Below are 20,632 nucleotides of genomic sequence, written 5' to 3'. Positions count from 1 at the left end.
CAATGACTCTTTGAGTGTTGTCTCCTACAGACTGAGTGCTCTTCTTTCTCATGGAATTTTGGTCACATACCTTAGGAACTGAACTGAAATCACCTTCTTCATCAACTTAGTCTTAGCAGAGTTAGAGTCCTGTTTATAAAACGTTAGTGATTCTCTACAATTCATTCCTCGGAGGCATTTTATGTGGCGCATAAAACCCATTACAGAACCCAAGTGCTAATTAATGATTCTGCTTTTTCCTCTTACATTACCTGATCAGCCACAGCACGGGCTAATTTGTCCATTCGAGAACCTGCTTCAGCAATTTTCTTGGCGGCATTAATGACATCAGATGTATTCTTCAATGGGCCTTTGCCTCTGAAATAACATATACAACATAATTAGAAATCTACTTTATGACAGCAAATAGACAAACTTATCATATTGTTTGTTCAGGGCTCTGCTTTATATTTGGTTCTGGCCATGTTAGAATTTTGAATGTTTTCTTGGTTCACTTCAATTTACATGTGAATAATCCCTTTTACTTCCATTAATCTTTATTTTTCTCTATTTTGATGCTCATGCCCACATTTTATTCTTTACGTTAATTCACATATTTTAAGCAGAATGCCATTAAAAAGGATGATCACCACAAAGGCAATTAGAATTTAATACTGAAATCTTTACCATGTTTATTATATGCACCACCTCATTTGCCTTCATAAAAACCCTAGCAAGCAGGTTTTATCATTCTCATTTTAGAGAAAAGTAGACTTAAATGATTAACTCCTTTATGTTTACACAAGTCATAGTGAAAAATTCTAAATTTAACTCAGAGTCTAGCCAAAATAAATGCACTTGCATTGTCTTTCGTATCACGTCCAGCAATATTGTTATATTTTTAAGTCCACTTTGGTACTTTGAGAAGCAATTGTCTCATATATAATGGGGATAGCTTGGTCAGTATTTCGGAATTCTTTTCAGCTTTTACTCTTGTTGGCTTGTATGCTCTTGGTAATGATCTATGAGGGAACGTACAAAATGCTGTGTGACAGTAGATGTCTTTATGCTTCCAAACCACTGTCCCAATATTTTCATACCAGGTTTTCAATTAGGCTAACTGTTTAATAGTACATGTCTTTTCGATATTTGTTATAAAGGAACAGAGAATTATGTTACATCATAAATCTTTAAAACATAGTATATTAATTTTGTTCCTTTTTCTTGAGAGATAAATGAAATAATAGGTTAAATAAATTTATCTTTTTTAAAGCATTTTTGCTACTTATGCTGGTCTCCAATGTGCATCTAAAAACCAATGCATTTTTTTTAAGGCTACACAATTACATTCTTACAGTTAGAAATGTGATAAGATATGAAGAAAAACTACTCAGATTTGATTTTTTAGGATGCATAAGGTTATATAGTGTGGGCAATGATTGCCATTGTTACATAATAACATTTTATAAAATATAAGATTTAAAATGGCTTCAGAAAATTAATGTAAATAAAAGGTATTTTGTTCAGTTTCTTTCCTAATTTCTTTTCTGAGATGTTTTTACATTAGTAGCTAAAAGTAAAATATATTGTGTTCATGTCAGAGCTTAAACACACACATAGGAAAATTTAAAATTTAAGATACTTCATTTTGCTGTGATAACATTAACTTTTCCATAAAGAACACTGATTTTTTTCATTTGCTATTTAGATAATTACATATGTACAGGGATTTCACATGTGAATTTTATATAATATGGATGAGTTAATGATCCTGTGATAATCTGGCTTCCATTCTCTAACGCTATTTTTTTTTATTATCTCTAAACTTTTCCTTGCTTTTGTTTCACTTTTTTTTTTTTAATTTAGAAGTGGAATCCATCGATGTTTAATAATGTTCTCATTATTATCTATTTCTCTGTAACTTTTAGACCTTGGAAAATCTTTTTATTTTTTGCGGTTTTATTCTGACATACATTGTTGATACTTTTTGCTTTCATCTTAGCACATTCACACAGAGCTACAACCTGCTTGATTATTCATTATTAACAATCATATGTGTTTGTTTACTTCAAGAATTTCCAACGATTTGGGGAAAAAACTTTTTCATGAACCTTACATGATAACCTTCAAATGTACTAAGAACATTTAAAGAGAACTGAATTTGCTTGAGGCTCAGGCTCCCATCTAGTAGCCAAAGAGCAATTAGAGAAACATGTATTTTCTGATTACATTGGAGACTACAGTTCATGGGCGCACTTTATTAAAGAACTTTAGAGTTCACATCGTAGACTTAATTCAAATTATTGGAGTTGCAAGCTGGTAGTAAAGATGTATTTCACAAAACTAGAAAACAAAGTAAAAGTTTTAAGAATGTCAAATAGTTCCTTATTTTCTACTTGAGGAAACTGAAGCCCAAAGAGAAAGGCAAAGTACCTACCCATGATGATACTACAGACAGAATAATAGAAAGAAAATTAGGACTGGACCCTCTGTGTCTTGAATCACAACTTAGTACTCTTTTTTTTGCTATGTATATTTCATTCCTTTGAGAACAGCTAAAGTAGTGATCTCAGAGGAAAAAACAGCCTTAACTACAGAAATTAATATGCAAGAAATAACAAACTTTCTCTTACTCAAAACTTAGAAAGAATAAGTAGAAACATAAAATTACAAGAAGAGATTAATGATTAATGGAATGTGTCTGGAGCTGGGTGATGCAGATTACTTTATGATACCATTTAAGCTGTACATTGATTTTTATGTACTTCTCTATTGTATATATTTCATAACTTAAATTTTATTTGTTTTTCCATCAATCTGATGGATATAAAAAATTTTAATTTTAATTTTCACAATGACAAGGATGCCAAATTTCTTTATATTATTTATTGATAATTAATATGAATAATTCATATGTTCTTTTCTCCGAGTTGTTCATTCAATTTTTTTTGCACAATTTCCTATTGACTTGTTTGTTTTTACCTAAATTGCTTCTTTATGCTCTTTATATATTTTGGATTTTGATCTTTTGTTATTCATATTTCAAGTTACTTCTTCGAGTCTTAGCCTGTATACTTACTTTTATTACAGTTTTTTAAAATAGCAATTTTAATCTTATTGTGGTCAAATGATTCAATCGTTTCTACTAGAGTTTGTTCTTTTCATATATTCATTAAGAAGTTCTTCCTTGCTGAAGATATTAGCTAATTGTATAGTGGTAATCATTTTGCCATATATATGTATCTCAAATCAACACATTGTATACTTTATGCTTACACAGTGTTTATGTCAATTATATCAATAAAGCTGGGGGAAAGGAGGTTATTTTCTTTCACCAAGTTCATAAACATATTCTTCCCATTTTTTCCCTAAAATTTAAGGTTTCTTTCTCATATTTAGGTTTAAATTCACCTGCACTTTATTTTTTTTTTGTATATACAGTGAAATAGAAACTGTACTTGTACCTTATTTTTCCATAAAAGTAACTAACTGTTCCTGAACCATTTATTGAAAAGTGAATTCTTCCAGAGTCTTTGTTATGTTTAAATTGTGTACATTTTAAAATTCTTCATGAATACATGTATTATTTCAGAATGTAAATATAAATCCATGCATATATGGCCAATTAATTTACAAGAAAGCAGCCAAGAATATCCAATGGGGAAAAGACAGTCTCTTCAATAAATGGTGCTAGAAAAACTGGACAGTTGTGCTCAATAGATTGAAACCACTACCTTACAACATATAATCAACTCATACTGAATCAAAGACTTCAACATAGGACCTGAAATCATAAAACTCCTAGAATATAGGTGGCAATCTCCTTGGCACTGGCTTTGATGATTATTTTTTGGATTTGACATCAAAACCATAGGCAATAATAGCAAAAATAAACAAGAGGAATGACATCTAACTAAAAAGCTTCTGCATGGCAAGACAAACAATCGAAATACACCAACAAAATGAAAAGGCAACCTACGAATAAGAGAAAATATTTGCAAATCATATATCTGATAAGAGGTTCATATCCAAAATATATAAAGAACTGTGACAACTCAACAGCAAAAAAGCAAATAATGCATTTTAAAAATGGGCAAGGACTTTAACAGACATTTTTTTTCCAAAAAAGACATACACATGGTCAACAGGTAGGTGAAAAAAGGCACAACATCACTAATCATCAGGGAAATGAATATCAAAACCACGATGAGATAGCACCTCACATCTGTTAGATTAGGTATTATAAAAAGAAAAGAAAAAACTGTTGGCAAGGATGTGGAGAAAAGGAAACCCCACTGTTGATGGAAATGTAGATTGGTGCAGAAACTATGAAAAACAGTATGAAGTTTCTTAAAAAAATTCAAAAATTGAACTATCATATGATCCAGCAGTTCCACTTCTGGGTATTTATCAAAAGAAATACAAAACACTCAAATATGTATCTGTACCCCCATGAATACTGCAGCATTATTTATAATAACCAAGATATGGAAGCAACCTAAATATCCATCGATGAATGAATGGATAAAAAAATGCGTGTGTGTGTGTATTTTTATATATATATATAAAATGAAATACTAAACCATAAAAAGTGAAGTCTTACCATCCATGACAACATAGACAGACCTTGAGGGTATTATGCTAAGTAAAATAAGTCATACAATGGAACACTGTATGATTTCATTTATATGTGGAATCTAAAAAACAAACAAACAAACATACAAAACACACAAAAAGTCCCCCTCTGCCCCCCCCCCCCAAAAAAAAACAAGCTTATGGATACAGAGCACAGTCTGGTAACCAAAAGCAAAGGGTTTAAGGAAATGAGAGAAAGAAGTTAAAAAGCACAAACTCCCAGCTATAAAACAAGTCATGGGGATTAATTATGTTGTATCATATATTTTAAAGTTGCTAAGAGAGTAGATCTTAAAAACTTTCATCACAAGAAAATAACTTATAACTACGTATGATGATGGATATTAACTAGACTTATTGTGGTGATCATCTCGCAATATATATAAATATCAAATAAAAATAAAATGTAAATATGAAAACAGAATTATAACTACACAGAAAAAATAATACAAGAAAAATTTCAACTGTCAAACAGAAGAGTTTAGATATAAGTATTTCAAGTGTAGTTAATGCCACGTATACCCTTGTTGCCTCATGAGACTGAATTAAGAACATTCTTTGCATAATCTGGAAAATATTGAATTTCTAGTATATGGTTCTTAGCATCATGCAAGAAGCTTCTAAGAAAGTTTCAGGTCCCAGATTTATTTGAATATAGAATCAGTGACATGACCCACTTTCCCCATATCATAAACAGAAGAGAAAAGGGAGATAGGAAGATAGCTGTATCATTATGGGGGGTGGGGATCAAAATTACTCATTTCCTTCTGCTTATGTGCCAGGTTGTGTAGAAGCCCTTAATAGCAGCTGAGTAATAACTGTAGAATAATAGTTAGCATTTTCAAAATGAAGACCCTGAATTCAGCTTATGTAGCAAAGGTGGCATTATTTTAATGTTATCATTGCATAGGTCGGGAGTGAATTCTAAAACTCTTTCAGATATCAGAGTGTCTATAGCAGTGCTGTTCAAGGAAATTTTTGTGATGACGGACATGTTCTATAATTCTGCACTGTCCAATATAGTAGCCCCTAATCATATATCACAATATATAGCCCCTAATCACAACATTTAAAATTTGGCTCGTGTGACTGAAGAACTAAATTTTATTTTATTCAATTTTTTCTTCTATTTTCAATTTTGCATTTTGAAGTATTTATAAATTCCCAGGAATTTGAAAAGATTAGATAGATAGGTAGGTAGGTAGGCAGATGATAGATAGATAGATAGATAGATAGATAGATAGATAGATAGATGAGATAGATGAGATAGATAGATACATGCAACCTTAATCCGATCTTCTCCAATGCTAACATCTTGCATAACTTAGTACAATCACATAATCAGGAAACTGACTTTAGGAAAATCCAGCAGTTATGCATGCACTCACTGTGTGTGTATGTGTGTAAGTTACAGGCAATTATATCACATGTGTAACTTCATTTCACTACTACCACAATGGAGGCATAGAACACAAGGTTCTCTTCTACTAACCCTACAACACCCACCCCATCTGTACTGGTAATCATCCCTAGATAACTCCTAGATGATAATCACTAACCTGTTCTCAATCTCTCTCTCTATATATATATTTTAATTTCTAGAATGTTATCTAAATGGAATCATACAGTATGCACCATCTAAGACAGGTATTTTTTACTCAGCATATTTTCCTTGGGCTTCGTCCAAGTTACTTTATCTATTTATCGCTAAGTAGTGTTCTATGGTATAGATGTACCACAAGTACCATTTATCCAAATTAAGGACATTTGGGTAATTTCTATTACAAAAAAACCTGGTATAAATATTGTGTATAGGTTTTTGGTTAAAGGTAAGTTTTCATTTCTCTGGGATAAATGCCCAAGAATAAAATTACTGGGTCCTATAATAAATCGATTTCTGGTTAAAAAAAATTGTCAAACAATATTCCAATTTTATTTCACCTTAAATACAATTTTCTAAATCTGGAACTAATATCACACTCAATGGTGAAAGACTGAAAGTTTTTCTTCTCAGATTAGGAACAAGGATGTCACTTTTGCCACTTTTACTCAACATAGTACTAGAAGTCCTAGAAAAATTAAATAAGGAAATAAAAGGCATCCAGATTGGAAAAGCAAAAGTAAAATAATCTTTGTTTACATACAACATGATCTTCTATGTAGAGAACCCTAAAGATTCTCATACAAAAATCAGTTGTATTTCTATATGCTAACAAAAGAACTATCTGAAAGAGAAATTAAGAAAGCAATCCCATTTGAAATAGCATTAAAGAGGATAAAGTACTTAGGAATAAACTTAACCAAGGAGGCAAAAGACTTGTATACTAAAAACTACAAAACTTTGCCAAAAGAAATTAACACATGAATAAATGGAAAGACACCCCATGTACATAGATTAGAAGATCTAATATTACTAAGATCTCAATACTATCCAAAACAATCAATGCAATTCCTATCAACATCCCAATGGCAGGTTTGTTTGTTTTTTTTGCCAAAATAGAAAAATCCATCCTAAACTTCATATAGATTATCAAGATAGCCCAAACAGCCAAAAGAACTAAGTTGGAGGCCTCACACTCCTTGATTTCAAGTCTTTCTACAAAGCTACAGTAATCAAGAGTGTACTACTGGCATAAGGACAGACCTATAAACCAATGGAACAAAATAGAGACCAGAAATGAACCCTCACGCACATAGTGAAATACCTTCCAACAAGAATGTCATGACCATTTAAAAAGAAAAGGACAGCGTTTTCAATAAACAATATTGGGAAAGTTGGATACTACATGCAAAAGAATGAAGATCCTTATACCATACACAAAATTTAACCTGAAATGGATAAAAGGCCTTAACACGAGAACTAAACTATAAATATCTCAGAAGAAAATACAGAGGAAAAGTTTCATAATATTAGACTTGGTAAGAATGTCTTAGATATGACACCAAGAACAGAGGCAATAAAAAAAAGTAGATAAATTTGACCATATCAAAATCTTAAAAACTTCTGTGCATCAAAAGACACAAAAGAGTAAAAGGACAACCTACAAAATTGGAGAAAATATCTCCAAATCATATATCTGACATGGGATCAATGTCTAGAACACATAAAAACTCCTACAATTCAACATTAAAACTCAATCAACTTGATTTAAAAAATGAGCAAAGGACTTGAATAGGCATTGCTCCAAAGAATATATACAGTGGCAATCAGGAGATGAAAAGATGTTCAACATCACTAATCATTAAAGAAATGCAAATCAATGGGATTCCATCTCACACTTGTTGAGATGGCTACTGTAAAAAACAAATTTCTTTTTTTTAAAAGCAAAAACTAAAAACTAAGAACTATTGGTGAGTATTTGAGAAAGTTGGGACCTTTGTGCACTGTATGAGAAGGTAAAATGGTGCAACTGCTATGGAAAACATTATTGTGGTTCCTCAAAAAAGGAAACATGCAATTACCATATGACTAACAATTCCACTTCTGGGTATATACCCCAAAGGATTGAAATCAGGATCTCAAAGAGATATTTAAACACCCATGTTCATCACAGCATTATTCACAATAGCCAAAATGTATACTCAATCCAAGTGTCCACAATGAATGAATGAAAAAACAAAATATGATATATACATATATAGTGAAATATTAGTCTTAAAAAGACATGAAAGTCTGACACAAGCTCTGATATGGTTAAACCTTGAGAACATTATACTAAGTAAAATAAGCCAGTCACGAAAAGACAAATACTATATATTTCCACTTCTATGAGATACTTAAAGTAGTCAAATTTGCAGAGATGAAAAGAAGGGTGGTCTCCAGGGGCTGAGTGGAATGGGGATTCAACATTCAGTAGTATAAAGTTTCTGTTGGAAAATGAAAATTTTCTAGCTATGAATGGTGGTGATGGTTGCACAGCAATATGAATGTACTTAGTGCCACAGAATGGTACATTTAAAATGGTTAAAATGGTAAATTTTATTGTATATATATTTTACCATAATAAAAGCCAATTTACACATGTGACTAGTGGCTACTCTATTGAACAGCACAAGTCTAAATGAGCCACAGTCATCTGAATAATGTGAAGTGGGCACAAAAACAACAACGAAAAAAATGGCCAATAGAAAAAATCTATCATCCATCCATCCATCCATCATCAATATGCACATACATATCAGGCTCAGAAAAGACAATATCAAACGTTTGAGTCTTCCTTTCAGTGGAAGACAATGTTGATAAAGGGAATGGCCCAATGGCTGTAGTTCCATCTCAAAATACTGGCTTACATCTTCTGTGTTTTTCTACCAGAGACCAGATTCTCTGTTCTGTGTATTTTAAAAGGTGCTTTGAGGGATTGAGTGGCCTTAAATATGGAAACCATCACATTGTTCCATCTGGAACATGTTTTTTGTTGTTGTTGTTTTATTGGAAAGAACATCAAGCTGTAGAATTGGCTCTAATATATAGATTTGTGTAACTTCTGCCTTTTGGAAATAGGTGATACTTATACAAGCGTCAATATTTGGAAGCTTTCCCAGAAGGTAGTAAATCCAAAAAAAAAAAAAATGTCATGGAAAACTATTATTAGATCACCACTTTCTACAACTGACCGACAATTCATATTTATTTCATGAAAAGGTAATAGGTATTAATGTTAAAAATCAATGTGTTAGTATATTCTGAGTTAATGTACTTGATACACAGAATTCTAAAATTCCGAGTTAAACCAAATTCAAAAGGTTTATTTGCTGTAGCTTTCTCAATACCTCTAACTTGTCAGTATATAACGCGAATCTCTGATAATGACAGTATGTATGGAGTGTGTTTGCAAATGTACTGAATCACAGGAACCTCTTTTCAGAACCAGGATTCCATAAAACATGCTTGGAAAATATCACTTTCACAAATTAGCTGAAGCAGTATTAAGATAGCACAGTTGAAAAAGTTGAATAAATCTGGGGAGTATGAGGAATCAGGTGTGAGTGCAGGGCCATGATTTGAACTATTTAGGGAAGTAACATTTATATCATAGCCTTGAAGTTGAAGTACAGATATGTACAAAATTGATAAAGAAGTCTAAGGGTCCATAAATGTATACTGTAGAGAGCAAATTCAAGATTTTTATTTTATTCTATGAAAAGAAGAGCTAGTGAAAGTGTTGGTGCAAAGGGAGCTGAATGATTGTACTTTAATAACCAGATGTGGTGTGGCCTGGACTGAGTAAAGAATTGCTACTAAAATACCAGTTAAGCAATACCTAAGCTGAGGTACTGAGTCTCTGCACTAAAGCCGGAATACAGTTTGAGAGGAGTGAGGCAATCACATGATGTTTGAGGCCAGTACTCAGTATTTTACAGTTGGGTGTTCCCTACAAGTCTTTTTCTTCGCTTGACCCTGTTCTTTTCAAGATCAGAACTTACGGTTATTCTCAAAAGACAGCTTTGTCTCTTGCTATCCAACTAAACGTGGGTTTCTTTCCTGAGCTGCTGCCATCTCCATACCTTTTGTTATTGGAACACAACACTAGCATGTGCTGTTTCTTTCCCCAAATGACATGAGAATTATGGATCACGCTATGCTTGACAGTGCTTCTGCCATTGCCCATGAGATGGAAGTCAAGAACTGAACAGGAAAAAAGACATGAGGCATAATCAATTTTATCCTCCATGACGAAGTTATTACACAAATAATGAGGCAGAACCTCTCCGATTTTAATAATAATGGTGTGGATATCATTGAGATTACTGAATCAAATTAATAACTGAGCTACTAAGAATAAAATAACAAGATAATAAATGCAAGGGTATTTTTGCATCCAAATGCCATTTAAAAGTACGATTTGAGAAGGATAGCCAAGTCCCAATTCCTTTAAATAAGACAGTACATAAGAGTTATGAGAGGTATAGAACTGAAATTATTCTTCCTTGAAGTGGAAAATTCAAGGGCAATAATAAGAATGCATGTGACCAAGTGCAGTGAACTTAGGTGAGGGTCCGCAAAGAAAGGCTCAGGTCAGCTACTTCTTTGTAAAGGAAGAGGCTCTGCAGATGGAGGCAGCAGCAAAACCTTAGCTTCAAATGTCCTGTTTCCAATTCATACCTTTTTCTTTTCTCTGGTCATTAATTACTTATTCCTCCCTTTGCCTTCTCAAATGGCCACAAAGCTACTCATCAGGTAGTGAGAAAAATGACCATCAGTAGCCTTCCAGACATTTCATTATTCAAATTAGCATAAAATGCTTATATGAAATCCCTCGGAAATTGAAATGGCCTTCTTTTCACTTTTAAAACTATACTTTGACCAATAGAAAATCTGTCTTATTTAACATCTAACAAGATCTCCTCAAATATCTCTCTTCCTTGACCACTAATATATATGTTGTAGATTAGTATAAAATGTTTTCCTGATTTAAACTAGCAAAGTGACTTGATTCATTATTCACTTTAAACTAATGAGAATATTTGTTCAAGTGATGCTATTAATGAATTGTATAATATCCATCAGATAAAGTACTAATACAATGTTGAAAGCAAATAAATTAAGTCATCGTAGGCCTTGAAAAGTAGGCTGCCATGAGAGCATGATTTGTAGGAAATTCTGGCTTAAATAATAGCTCAGACTGTTTTTTCCCACTGTTATTGTGTGTGTGTGTGTGTGTGTGTGTGTGTGAAATAAATCTGTGAAGCTAAGACTAAATTTACAAATTTGAGCTTCTAATGAATACGATGACATTTAAAAGTCTCAAAGGTCACCCTCGTAATGGTAAAATCATTCCAGTGAAGTGAACAACAATTTAAAAATATTTAGAGAAAGGGCCAACCAACCTCATTAGTTCATACTGGCCAGAGGCAAAGAGTAAAGGGGGTGAAACAGAGATGTTCCATATTTTATCATAACCGATAATTAATTGCAGACTTTTCTTATTAGAAGCATTCAACAATCATTACAAAAATGTCAGCCATACGTGATGTTTGACATTGCCATTTATCTTACATAACATATGCCATGAGGAATCATGAAAACATCTTTGCTCGTGTGTGTTTATATGTGTCTTGTTTCCAGGAAAAAAAAAATCTACAGTACAACGATAGCTTTTATTTGCATAAAAGCATAATTTACAAGCATATTACCTCTTTGGAATTTAAAACCCTTCTGTAAAGTTTATAAGAAAAATATTATTTCCTTACTTTGCAAAAAAATAAAGACAGTAAAATACTGGTCCAAAATCACCTGGTATTCAGACTCAAAATTCAGGAATCTTTTCATTGAATGTTGCTTTGCCTTGGCCTCTGTATAGTTGGAAGGACAGAAATGTCACTTTCCTTTAAAGAGACTAAAATACAATGGCAAAAACAGCCATGACCCCAGATAAAGAAAAGGCTCCTGACAAAATTATGACTGGTCACTTAATTATCAAAAGCACTGCTCAAAGCAAAAGGGTATAAAATATATATAATTTTTAATTAACCAGTCAAATTATGGAATCAGATTAGAGGCCAAATTATAATAGGCAAAAAAATCATGGAATCAGATTGTTGAATCTGATTCTTTGAATGTCAGAGTAAAAAATGAGCTGAAGTTAATGCTAGATCACGGGCTAATGTTAAGACCTATTACATGTATATGTGCACACACATATGTATAAATATTTTTCCTAAGGGTATATTAATAAATCATTCACTTTATCTTCAGAATAATATTTGAATACATTGCATAACAGAGCAGACCAAAAATGAGTCACCTGATCCCCAGGGGTTTGATTTTATGATTTAGTATAGATAATTAAAACAATAATAATTACAAAACTGAATCTTTTCTCAACCAAAAAGACCTATCTGCTAAGAATTAGGTTCAGATCATTTTGACTTACACATGTAAATTTTATAATACCAGTACCTTGCTATTAGGTAGTATTTTAATTTTTCAGCAAGCTTTCACATGCTAATATACACTGTTATGCTTATGGGTTTAATGAGAAAATTTCCATCTCCCTGTCTGTGGGCCTCACCTTGTGAAATCTGTCATTTCCATCATGATCATACACATCTGCTTGGCCAGCACGATTATGTCATTGCCGCTGTCGTCCCATTTGGCCACTTCGGCATCCAGTTTGCTCTTCTCTTGGTGGAATATCTCCACCTGCTCAGCTATTTTTGCCTTCTCCTCCTGTGGTAGTTGTGCCATGATGGCCTGTGTGGGTTATAGAAAAGTATGACTAACGGTGACACAGGAAGTACAGACAATAGGTTGACTCTGCCTCCAGTAAATGGCAAAACCAGACCCTGACAAGATTTATAGGCTGCCCCACCATTCTGGTTTTCTCCATCCCTGGGAAGGCAAAACAGAAACATCTGATAGGGTCCCCAAATTCCCACCCCTACTCCCACATACAAAAAATTATAGAGATCCAAAGGTCCATGCACACTGACAGTAACAGAACTTCTATGTTTCTTTGATGACATATATTTGTTCAAAAGAATCTATTCTTGACATTTTTTATATTTGGTGTCAGGAACCTTTTACCAGATGAAAGAATGTACCTCTTTCAACACCAAAATATATCCAGAAAAGAGAAAAAAGAAAAAAAAAAATCTGTCACTGAGGAATTTAAACACTATCTAAGAATCCAAGTGGGGTAGGGATACTTTTTATGAGTGTAATGAAGGAGTCCATGGATAGATGCCAAACCAAAATCACCCAGGGCATTTTGGAGATAGCATACCTATCACAGCCTTCTTCTACTGCTTCTACAGAAATCGTGGGATGACCATGGCTCTCTGTAGAGCCTATGAATGTGTAGTTAGAGACATTGTGCTGGGATAAAATATAGGATTAGAAAGCAAAGACTGACTTTCAGTAGTTGCTAGGTAAGGGAATATAGAAAAGAAGTACAGTTGATTCCTATTTTTCAGAGATTTTTTTTTTTTTTGGCAAATTTGCCTACTTTCTAAAATCTACTTACAACCCCAAATCAATACCTGTGGTACTTTTAAGTCATTCACAGACATGCACAGAGTTGCAGAAAATGACACCTGGCATGTGTGTTCCCTGGTGAGGAACTCATACCATAAACAAGTGTCCTTCCTGTGTTATATGTAGTGCCACATTTTCTACATTTTTGTACTTTTTTCAGTGATAGTTCTGGAGTGCTGCCTAGTGTCCCTAAGCACAAGAAGACTGTGATACGCCTTATAGAGAAAATACATGTATTAGATAAGCTTCATTCCAGGCATGAGTTAGAGTGTTCTTGGCGGTGTGTATGTAATGGAAGTGAATCAAAACAATAAAATAAAGTATCTAAACAGAAACCTTAAACAAGAAATTCATTAAACAAGATTATGTATGATTAATTGAAGGAAATGTTGAAACTAGTGGCTCTCAGGAACTTAACTTTAAATTTCCCATAGGAGCAATAATTCAGTAGTTACTAATTGTTTATGGTGACTTTACAGAACATAAGTACTACGAATAAAGAGAATCAACTGTATTTGTTAAAAGCCGTTTATGTAGCAGCCCCTTGGTGAAATGTTTGCTATCACTTCATTGCATCCTCACAGAACCATGTGCAACCTTTTCCACAGAAGGAACATGGGTTAAGAATGTCATCTTGTATCCTTCTGGGTCTGGGATACATGTATTCTCCAGAAGAGAAATCAAGACAGCAGGATTTGGGAGACGACAGCTTTTGCAAAAAGACAAGTAAAATAACACAAAAAAATGCTTGCTTCCTAATTGTAAACCTCCTCCTAATGTGGATGAATTGTTTGAAGGAGAGGTAGCTGATGCCTAATAGAAATATCAGTGGTTGTAAGCTCAACTGGACTCAAATGGCCTCTGTCACTGCCTGGGTTAATGCCTCATTGCCACTAGATCACATCCTTAACATCTTCAGATAAAAGAATAGTAAAAAATTACCTCAAAATGTTGCAGTGGACAGCAAACAAAATAATGTGTTAACTGTTTTGTTCAAAAAAGTAAAAGTAAGCATGTATGAGATTATAGTTAACATTATCTTATCATTTATGTATTAGGTTTCTTTTCTAGCTACTCCTCTAACTTATTAGTTAGTAGAATCAAAGAGAAAGGATGGGCCCAGAGTCCATGTGACTATCTATAAATAAATTGACACAATCCTTGAGTAGAGACATATATACAGGGTACTATGCTAACAGGCTTATATATGTAAAAAAAACTTTATTTAATCATTCTATAGATTAATATGATGAATACCCCTATTTTATTAATGATGATAGGAAGGCCCAAAGAAGTCAATTAAGTTCACAATATTATATAATTAATAAGCTGTAGAAATAGGATTCAAACCCAGGTCAGCTAACACTGTACTTAACCATTATGCACAACTGGTCCACTATGCATAAGTTTGCAGATTCGACACTGCACAGTAGTCCTGGCCCAGTGGAACAAGTGTCACTAAAATCATAAGCACTGTTCAGCAGGCTGAGCATCCTAGAGATAGGGTTCATCTGCCCGGAGGAAGGGGTGTCATTGTCCAATGTACATAAAGGTGTCCTTGGACTAACAGCCATGTCTACTAATTTCCCTGCATGTATGTATATGACTATATATAAATAGTATGTGTGTGCGTGCATGTGTATATATGTGTGTGAGTTTGTGAGTATACACAAATTACAGTGCATAGTTAAATAGGCAGACTGGTACAAATAGTATAGTTAAAGTATTTAAAATACTATATTTTGGAAAAAATTAGTGTTTTTAAAAACTATTTTAAAAGGTGGTTAATACATAAAAGAATTTCTTATAAATTCACATATGCAATATTGTACTAATAACAAGGCACCTAGTCCAATGCATTTAAGATAGGTTTGGATTCACAGAAGTTGAATTCTGTGCATTTTTTTCCTTGAAATGTCTCTGTTTGATGACCTAATGCTAGATTAATTTGTTCTCTTCATACAGAGTTGATCATCATGTTTTACTCAGACCCCACAAGTCCTAACCAGCATCATTGTAAAGCATTCATTCCAGACTCTACATTCAAAACTCAGATGAAAAGTAATGAACCTTTCATTGTCACAAAAGGGTTAATTTATGCACTGAAGGATGTACACTTCTCTGTGAACTGTCACTTGAATTTCAACTGTGCAGTCTAGCATTTGAATATTAACTGCCTTGCTCTTCTCTCTTAAAGCCCTACCTCTGACATCTCTGAGCTATCTCAGAGTAGAGGCCTCAGCATCCTTCACGAAATAGCTCAATATCTTCTGATGGCTTAAACGTTTTTCTACTTTTTGCATCTACCTAGTATGAGAGAAGTTTCTAGAATAGACAAACATTTTTAAGGGCGCGATTCTGAAAAAATAAAAAATAAAAAATAACTGGCCCTTTCAAAGCAGATTTGCAAAGGAAGGTGTTATTTTGATTCTAGGGGAGCTCAACCCGCATAATGCGTTTAATGGTGTGTGACTTGGGAGCATTTGTCGTTATATTTGCTTCTGCATATGTAGCTACCGAAGAGCCTACGTCTTTTCTTAAATATTTTTAAAATGCTCTTGGCTTTTAAAAATTCACGATTGACCTTTTCTGAAACTGGAATTTAAAAAAAGGTTATCTATAAACAGTAGATCACAAACTGCAAAATTTGCAAGTTAATCAAATTAAAATTCAACATATGAGTTTTAATTAGGTCTTATCAATGTAACTCAGCAGTTTGAAATGTTAACATATTAAAGCCGTTCTAGCTAGAAACAAAAATTAGAGGCTGGTTACACTGAAATCAAGTTGAATATAAACTAAATAACATACAATTGTTCCTTTCCTCAAACTAAGAGAACATGAGGAAAATTATTTTCATGGCTGAGAGGAAAGGAAAAAAATCAGCTTTTCCATTCGTGTTATGTGAGCACCTGGGGCAGTCCGCGAATTTCTGCCACTTCTGTTCACGGTAGCGAAGCACAGCTCTCCAGATTTTGATCTGGGGGCCCAAATCTGTGGCATCAGACTCTTGAATCTAGTTTCCTACCCCACTCACACCCCAGATTCCCAGACTTTCCTCTGAACAACCATTTTTTTTGTGTGTGTGAGATTACTATAAACTCTACTTATTAAAGTACAAATCACTGATACAAGCCAACAACTATTCAACACAATCTTTTCTTCAATCTAAATCTTAAGGAGCTTTCGATATAATTATTTTTTCAATCTCAAAGAGAAAAATGACTTTAAAAGTCTATGAGCCTCCAAACTGAGGTTTCTTAAACATAGAGCAAGAATCTAACATTAATGATTCAAGCAGATGAATGTTTATAAATAATGAGTAAAAGTGCTAAAACTCATTGCACCCACTTCTGCTTACTTGGATTTATAGGATAATAACTATAGGTTGTTAAGGAGTGAATCCTTTGACTTTTACCAGTTTCAGACTGTGAAGTGAATTGGAAAATTGAGGTAATTGTCCCATTAATTCAAGTACAAACTTTCACGATTGCCTAAAATGTCCAGCTCTCTCAAGTTAAATTAGTTGGCCATTCCTCTAATGGATAACTGTCTCATGCTACACATATCTTCATCATCTTCAACTTAACATTATGTGACAAATCCTGTGATACATTTTATTATGCTGTTCTCCAAAAGACATTACAAGGTCACACACTGTATATATAAACCAAGAGATGAGGGAGGAAGAGGTTAAAAAAGATGTCCCGAAGTCACACAGATTGGCCAAGCCCATATTTAAAATCAGGTCTGCATGACTCCAAATAATGTATTCTTTCACTGAGGTTAAGTGTCTAAGAGTTGTTGTTGACTAATTTTAACTAGATTAATCTGGGAAGAAAGAGATTATAAGATGTCATGTCAAGGACCTAAAGGTCTAAAGGTCTGATCACTTCTGTATTTTAAAAGAGCAGAGTACGATTGTTCTCATTCTCTTTTTCTCCCTCTCCTCTCTTTCCCCTTCCCTCTCATAAAATGTTGTAGAGAAGCAGTAGACAGGGACACATAAAAGAAATAATACTCTAACTTCAGAATTTGAGAGTAATGTTGTAGTGCTCACTAGAAGCTTTCCTCCTACCTTAGCCTCCTTTGAATTTAATATTTTCGGAGAGAAATGTCTGAATGAGAAGACAAAATAAAACCATTAAGAGGGGAGGACTGGATGCTGGAAAGACCAACTGCCTCTGACAAAAGCAACTTTTGCCTCCTTCACAATTCTGACCAAGTTAACACTTCTCTGGTCAAAAGTTCAACCATCTGTCATCTCAGCAATTCAATGCACCCTCTGATTTTCAACTTACAGCCATAATTCTATGTCTCTGATTTGTCATCATATAATTACAGGCTAAAATAGGCTGACTCAGTAACTAATGCTGTCTGCTGCAAGTTAATCACACAGACCGCATGATGGATCTCAAAGACAGATCAGTGAGTGCTGGATTAGAGCACTGCTTTGTTCTTACCATCCTGGACCATGTTCATAATTCATAACAAAATTTTTTTCAAAGAAAGAGTATCATCTTATCACCTATTGGGTGAAAAAATAATAGATGGCATAAACAGATGCCATCTGACTTTTGTTTCCACCCATAGCTGACTGAATGTCTACATGAAATGGAAGTACAATTGGACTGTATTCTTCTTTGTAAAAAATGTGACTAGTCACGCTATTTTGACAGGACGGTGATTACAAAGCATGATAAGGGTTGTACAAAAAGCTTTGGTCTTTGAGAAGACAACTCGCTGACTATTGGGCTGTATTAATACTGAGATGCAATCAATCAAATTGATTTTGAAGTGATTAAAGTTTGTATGAATTACTCAAACTTGCCCTTTGTCACAGATGTGAAAAATGCTTGTTTTACTTAATTATGAAGATGAATGACTTGGTTGATGAATTAGTTTAGTGTTATCTCAACAAAGGCCCAAAAGACTCTCCACAAGGACTTTTCAAAGAAGGAGGCTTCATGCTCTTTTGTGAGCTTTTCTACTGTCACTAGCCTGTGATCAGAAGAGATTTCCTAAGGATAACATTTTTCAGAGTCATTCTTTATTGAGCATTTAATGTATGACAGAAATTATCTTCATTACTTTACAAATATTAAGTAATTAAAACCTCAAAAGAATTCTATAAAGTAAGTTTATTATTCACACTTTACAGATAGGACTGAAGCTCAGAGAAATTAAACAAGTAATGGAGCACAGTCCTCATTCTACTCTGTAGAATTAAAAACCAAGTCTGTCTGAAATCAAAGCCAGTGATCCTTTAATGGTCTGATTTTTACCCTCACATTTCCCCTATCAATGTCCATCTACATCTTCTGGATTATTTAAATATTGGGTGAGACTACCAGGACATAAAGCACAAAAGAGAATTTGGGTATGAGTACAAAAACTTTCTTGACTCAATGTAAGGCTTAGCCTTCTTTGAATCCTTTTATTTTAACCTCTGGTTGGTTATTTCTTACTCTTCTTTCACAACTCCTAAGCCTGCATCAGCTTTCTGGGGTTTCCTAATCGCTTTTCTAAATTATTACTTCTTTCTCAATCTCATACTTCCTATTGATAATCTTTTCTTAAGTTAAACCTAACAGAAAACTAGAATATCTAACTCAGTTATATTAAAATTTTATTGTTTCTTCCCCATAGAAATTGAGCCGTAAAGGGGGGAGAACCTTGCCCTCTTTTGCAATTCCCAAGGATTTCATCTCCTGTCTCCTGCCTTAACTACTTGCAGCTGCTATCAAGGATATACAGCTAATCGACTGGTCAAATTCCAGGATCTTCTTTGGAACACCCGTGTTGGTAGATAGTGTCACAAAGTGTTCAGGAGTGTTTAAATTTCAGCCAGAACAGTCACCTTTGTTTCCTACTCCATGCCTTATACTGGCATATTTCTAGTATGTCTCTATAGTTTTTTTTTTTTTTCTATCACATGGCAGACAGATCTAGGGCTACTCTCCTGGCCATTGGTAGGTATGGGGTGACGGGGAGGCAACAGTTCTCTCTCTCTCTACTCTGATAGCCTTGAAACAATTTCAAAACTTGTGATCTTGTTTATTGGAGACCTTAGGCCAAAGAATGGAGCAATGACAGCCTAGCCAGTAACAAAGTAGTACTCTAATTCTCCATTTGTCATTTTCTCTTGTATTGTTAACAAGCTTGGAGACTTCAAGAAAAACAATGGTCTCTGTGCCAATGCAAGATCTGGGCATTCTGTGTCCTCTGGCTGTTGAACCATCTATTCGTAATCCCCTCCCCCAAAATATCCACTATACACATAAGTGTTTACTTTGTGTGGCTCCTATGTTTCAAGTGAGAGAGAGAAAACTGAGTTAAAATGAATCAGGGGCAGTGGTGGTTATTTCCATTGTGTAAAACATGAGTTGCTAAAAACAACCCCAGATGAGAGCAAAGATTTCAGAGCCATGAATCTAGGGTTTCAAGTCCCTGGAAATCAGAAATTCCCTCAAGCCAATTTGCCAAACACAGCCTCTGTACAATGAGTCAAAGTCCTGGACATCTACCCACCCGAGCACTCTGCCCTGCGATGAGCTGGTCATCCTCGGTCTGAACACTTGTCCGACTGCGCACGTCATAATCTTCCTGTTCAAAGTCAGAATCATCCTCTAGTTCTTCTGGGGTCTAAAGATGCATAGGAAAAGAGAAAAATCAGCATATTTTAAATTGCTAACCTTCACCCCTACCCATACATTTCATCAATGCAAAGACTAAGTAGCCTCCCAGGAAAGAGAGCTTGTGGGGGCTTACATGCAGGGGTTATGTGGGCTAGAATGGAGTTAGAAAAATCAAGCTTCCCTAATTTCTCTTTTTCAAAAATACATTTTGATTATTACTTCCTCCTGTAAGTGTGGCAAGTCTAACTCTTTACATGTTTTCTAATTTTAAGAAAAATTATATTTGTGTGTTATTTCCACCATACAAATCTATTCTAAGATAGAAAATTACCATCAATAACAAAAGTTTAACCTATGCTGCTTCTATAATGCCCCTTTTGCTCTATTTCAGTTCTCTTTTAGT

At 34.1% G+C, this 20,632-nt stretch overlaps 1 protein-coding gene across 6 annotated transcripts in view; it reads right to left on the bottom strand.

Moving 5' to 3' along the window:
- Nucleotides 1-20,632, bottom strand: part of CTNNA2 (catenin alpha 2) — a 967,153-nt gene that overhangs the window by 41,898 nt on the left and 904,623 nt on the right. For all 6 annotated transcript variants that reach the window (XM_016123449.2, XM_016123443.2, XM_016123447.2 and 3 more), the window contains exons 14-16: nucleotides 20,123-20,236; nucleotides 12,627-12,808; nucleotides 252-357 (exon numbers count right to left, since the gene is read on the bottom strand). In XM_016123449.2, coding sequence (XP_015978935.1) covers nucleotides 252-357; nucleotides 12,627-12,808; nucleotides 20,123-20,236 — 402 coding nt within the window. The remainder of the gene's footprint in view (nucleotides 1-251; nucleotides 358-12,626; nucleotides 12,809-20,122; nucleotides 20,237-20,632) is intronic.

Source organism: Rousettus aegyptiacus, unplaced genomic scaffold (assembly GCF_014176215.1).
Source record: "Rousettus aegyptiacus isolate mRouAeg1 unplaced genomic scaffold, mRouAeg1.p scaffold_m13_p_7, whole genome shotgun sequence".
NCBI classification, from domain to species: Eukaryota; Metazoa; Chordata; class Mammalia; order Chiroptera; family Pteropodidae; genus Rousettus; species Rousettus aegyptiacus.
Note: the sequence above shows the minus strand (reverse complement) of the source record. Positions and strands in the feature narration are given on the sequence as shown.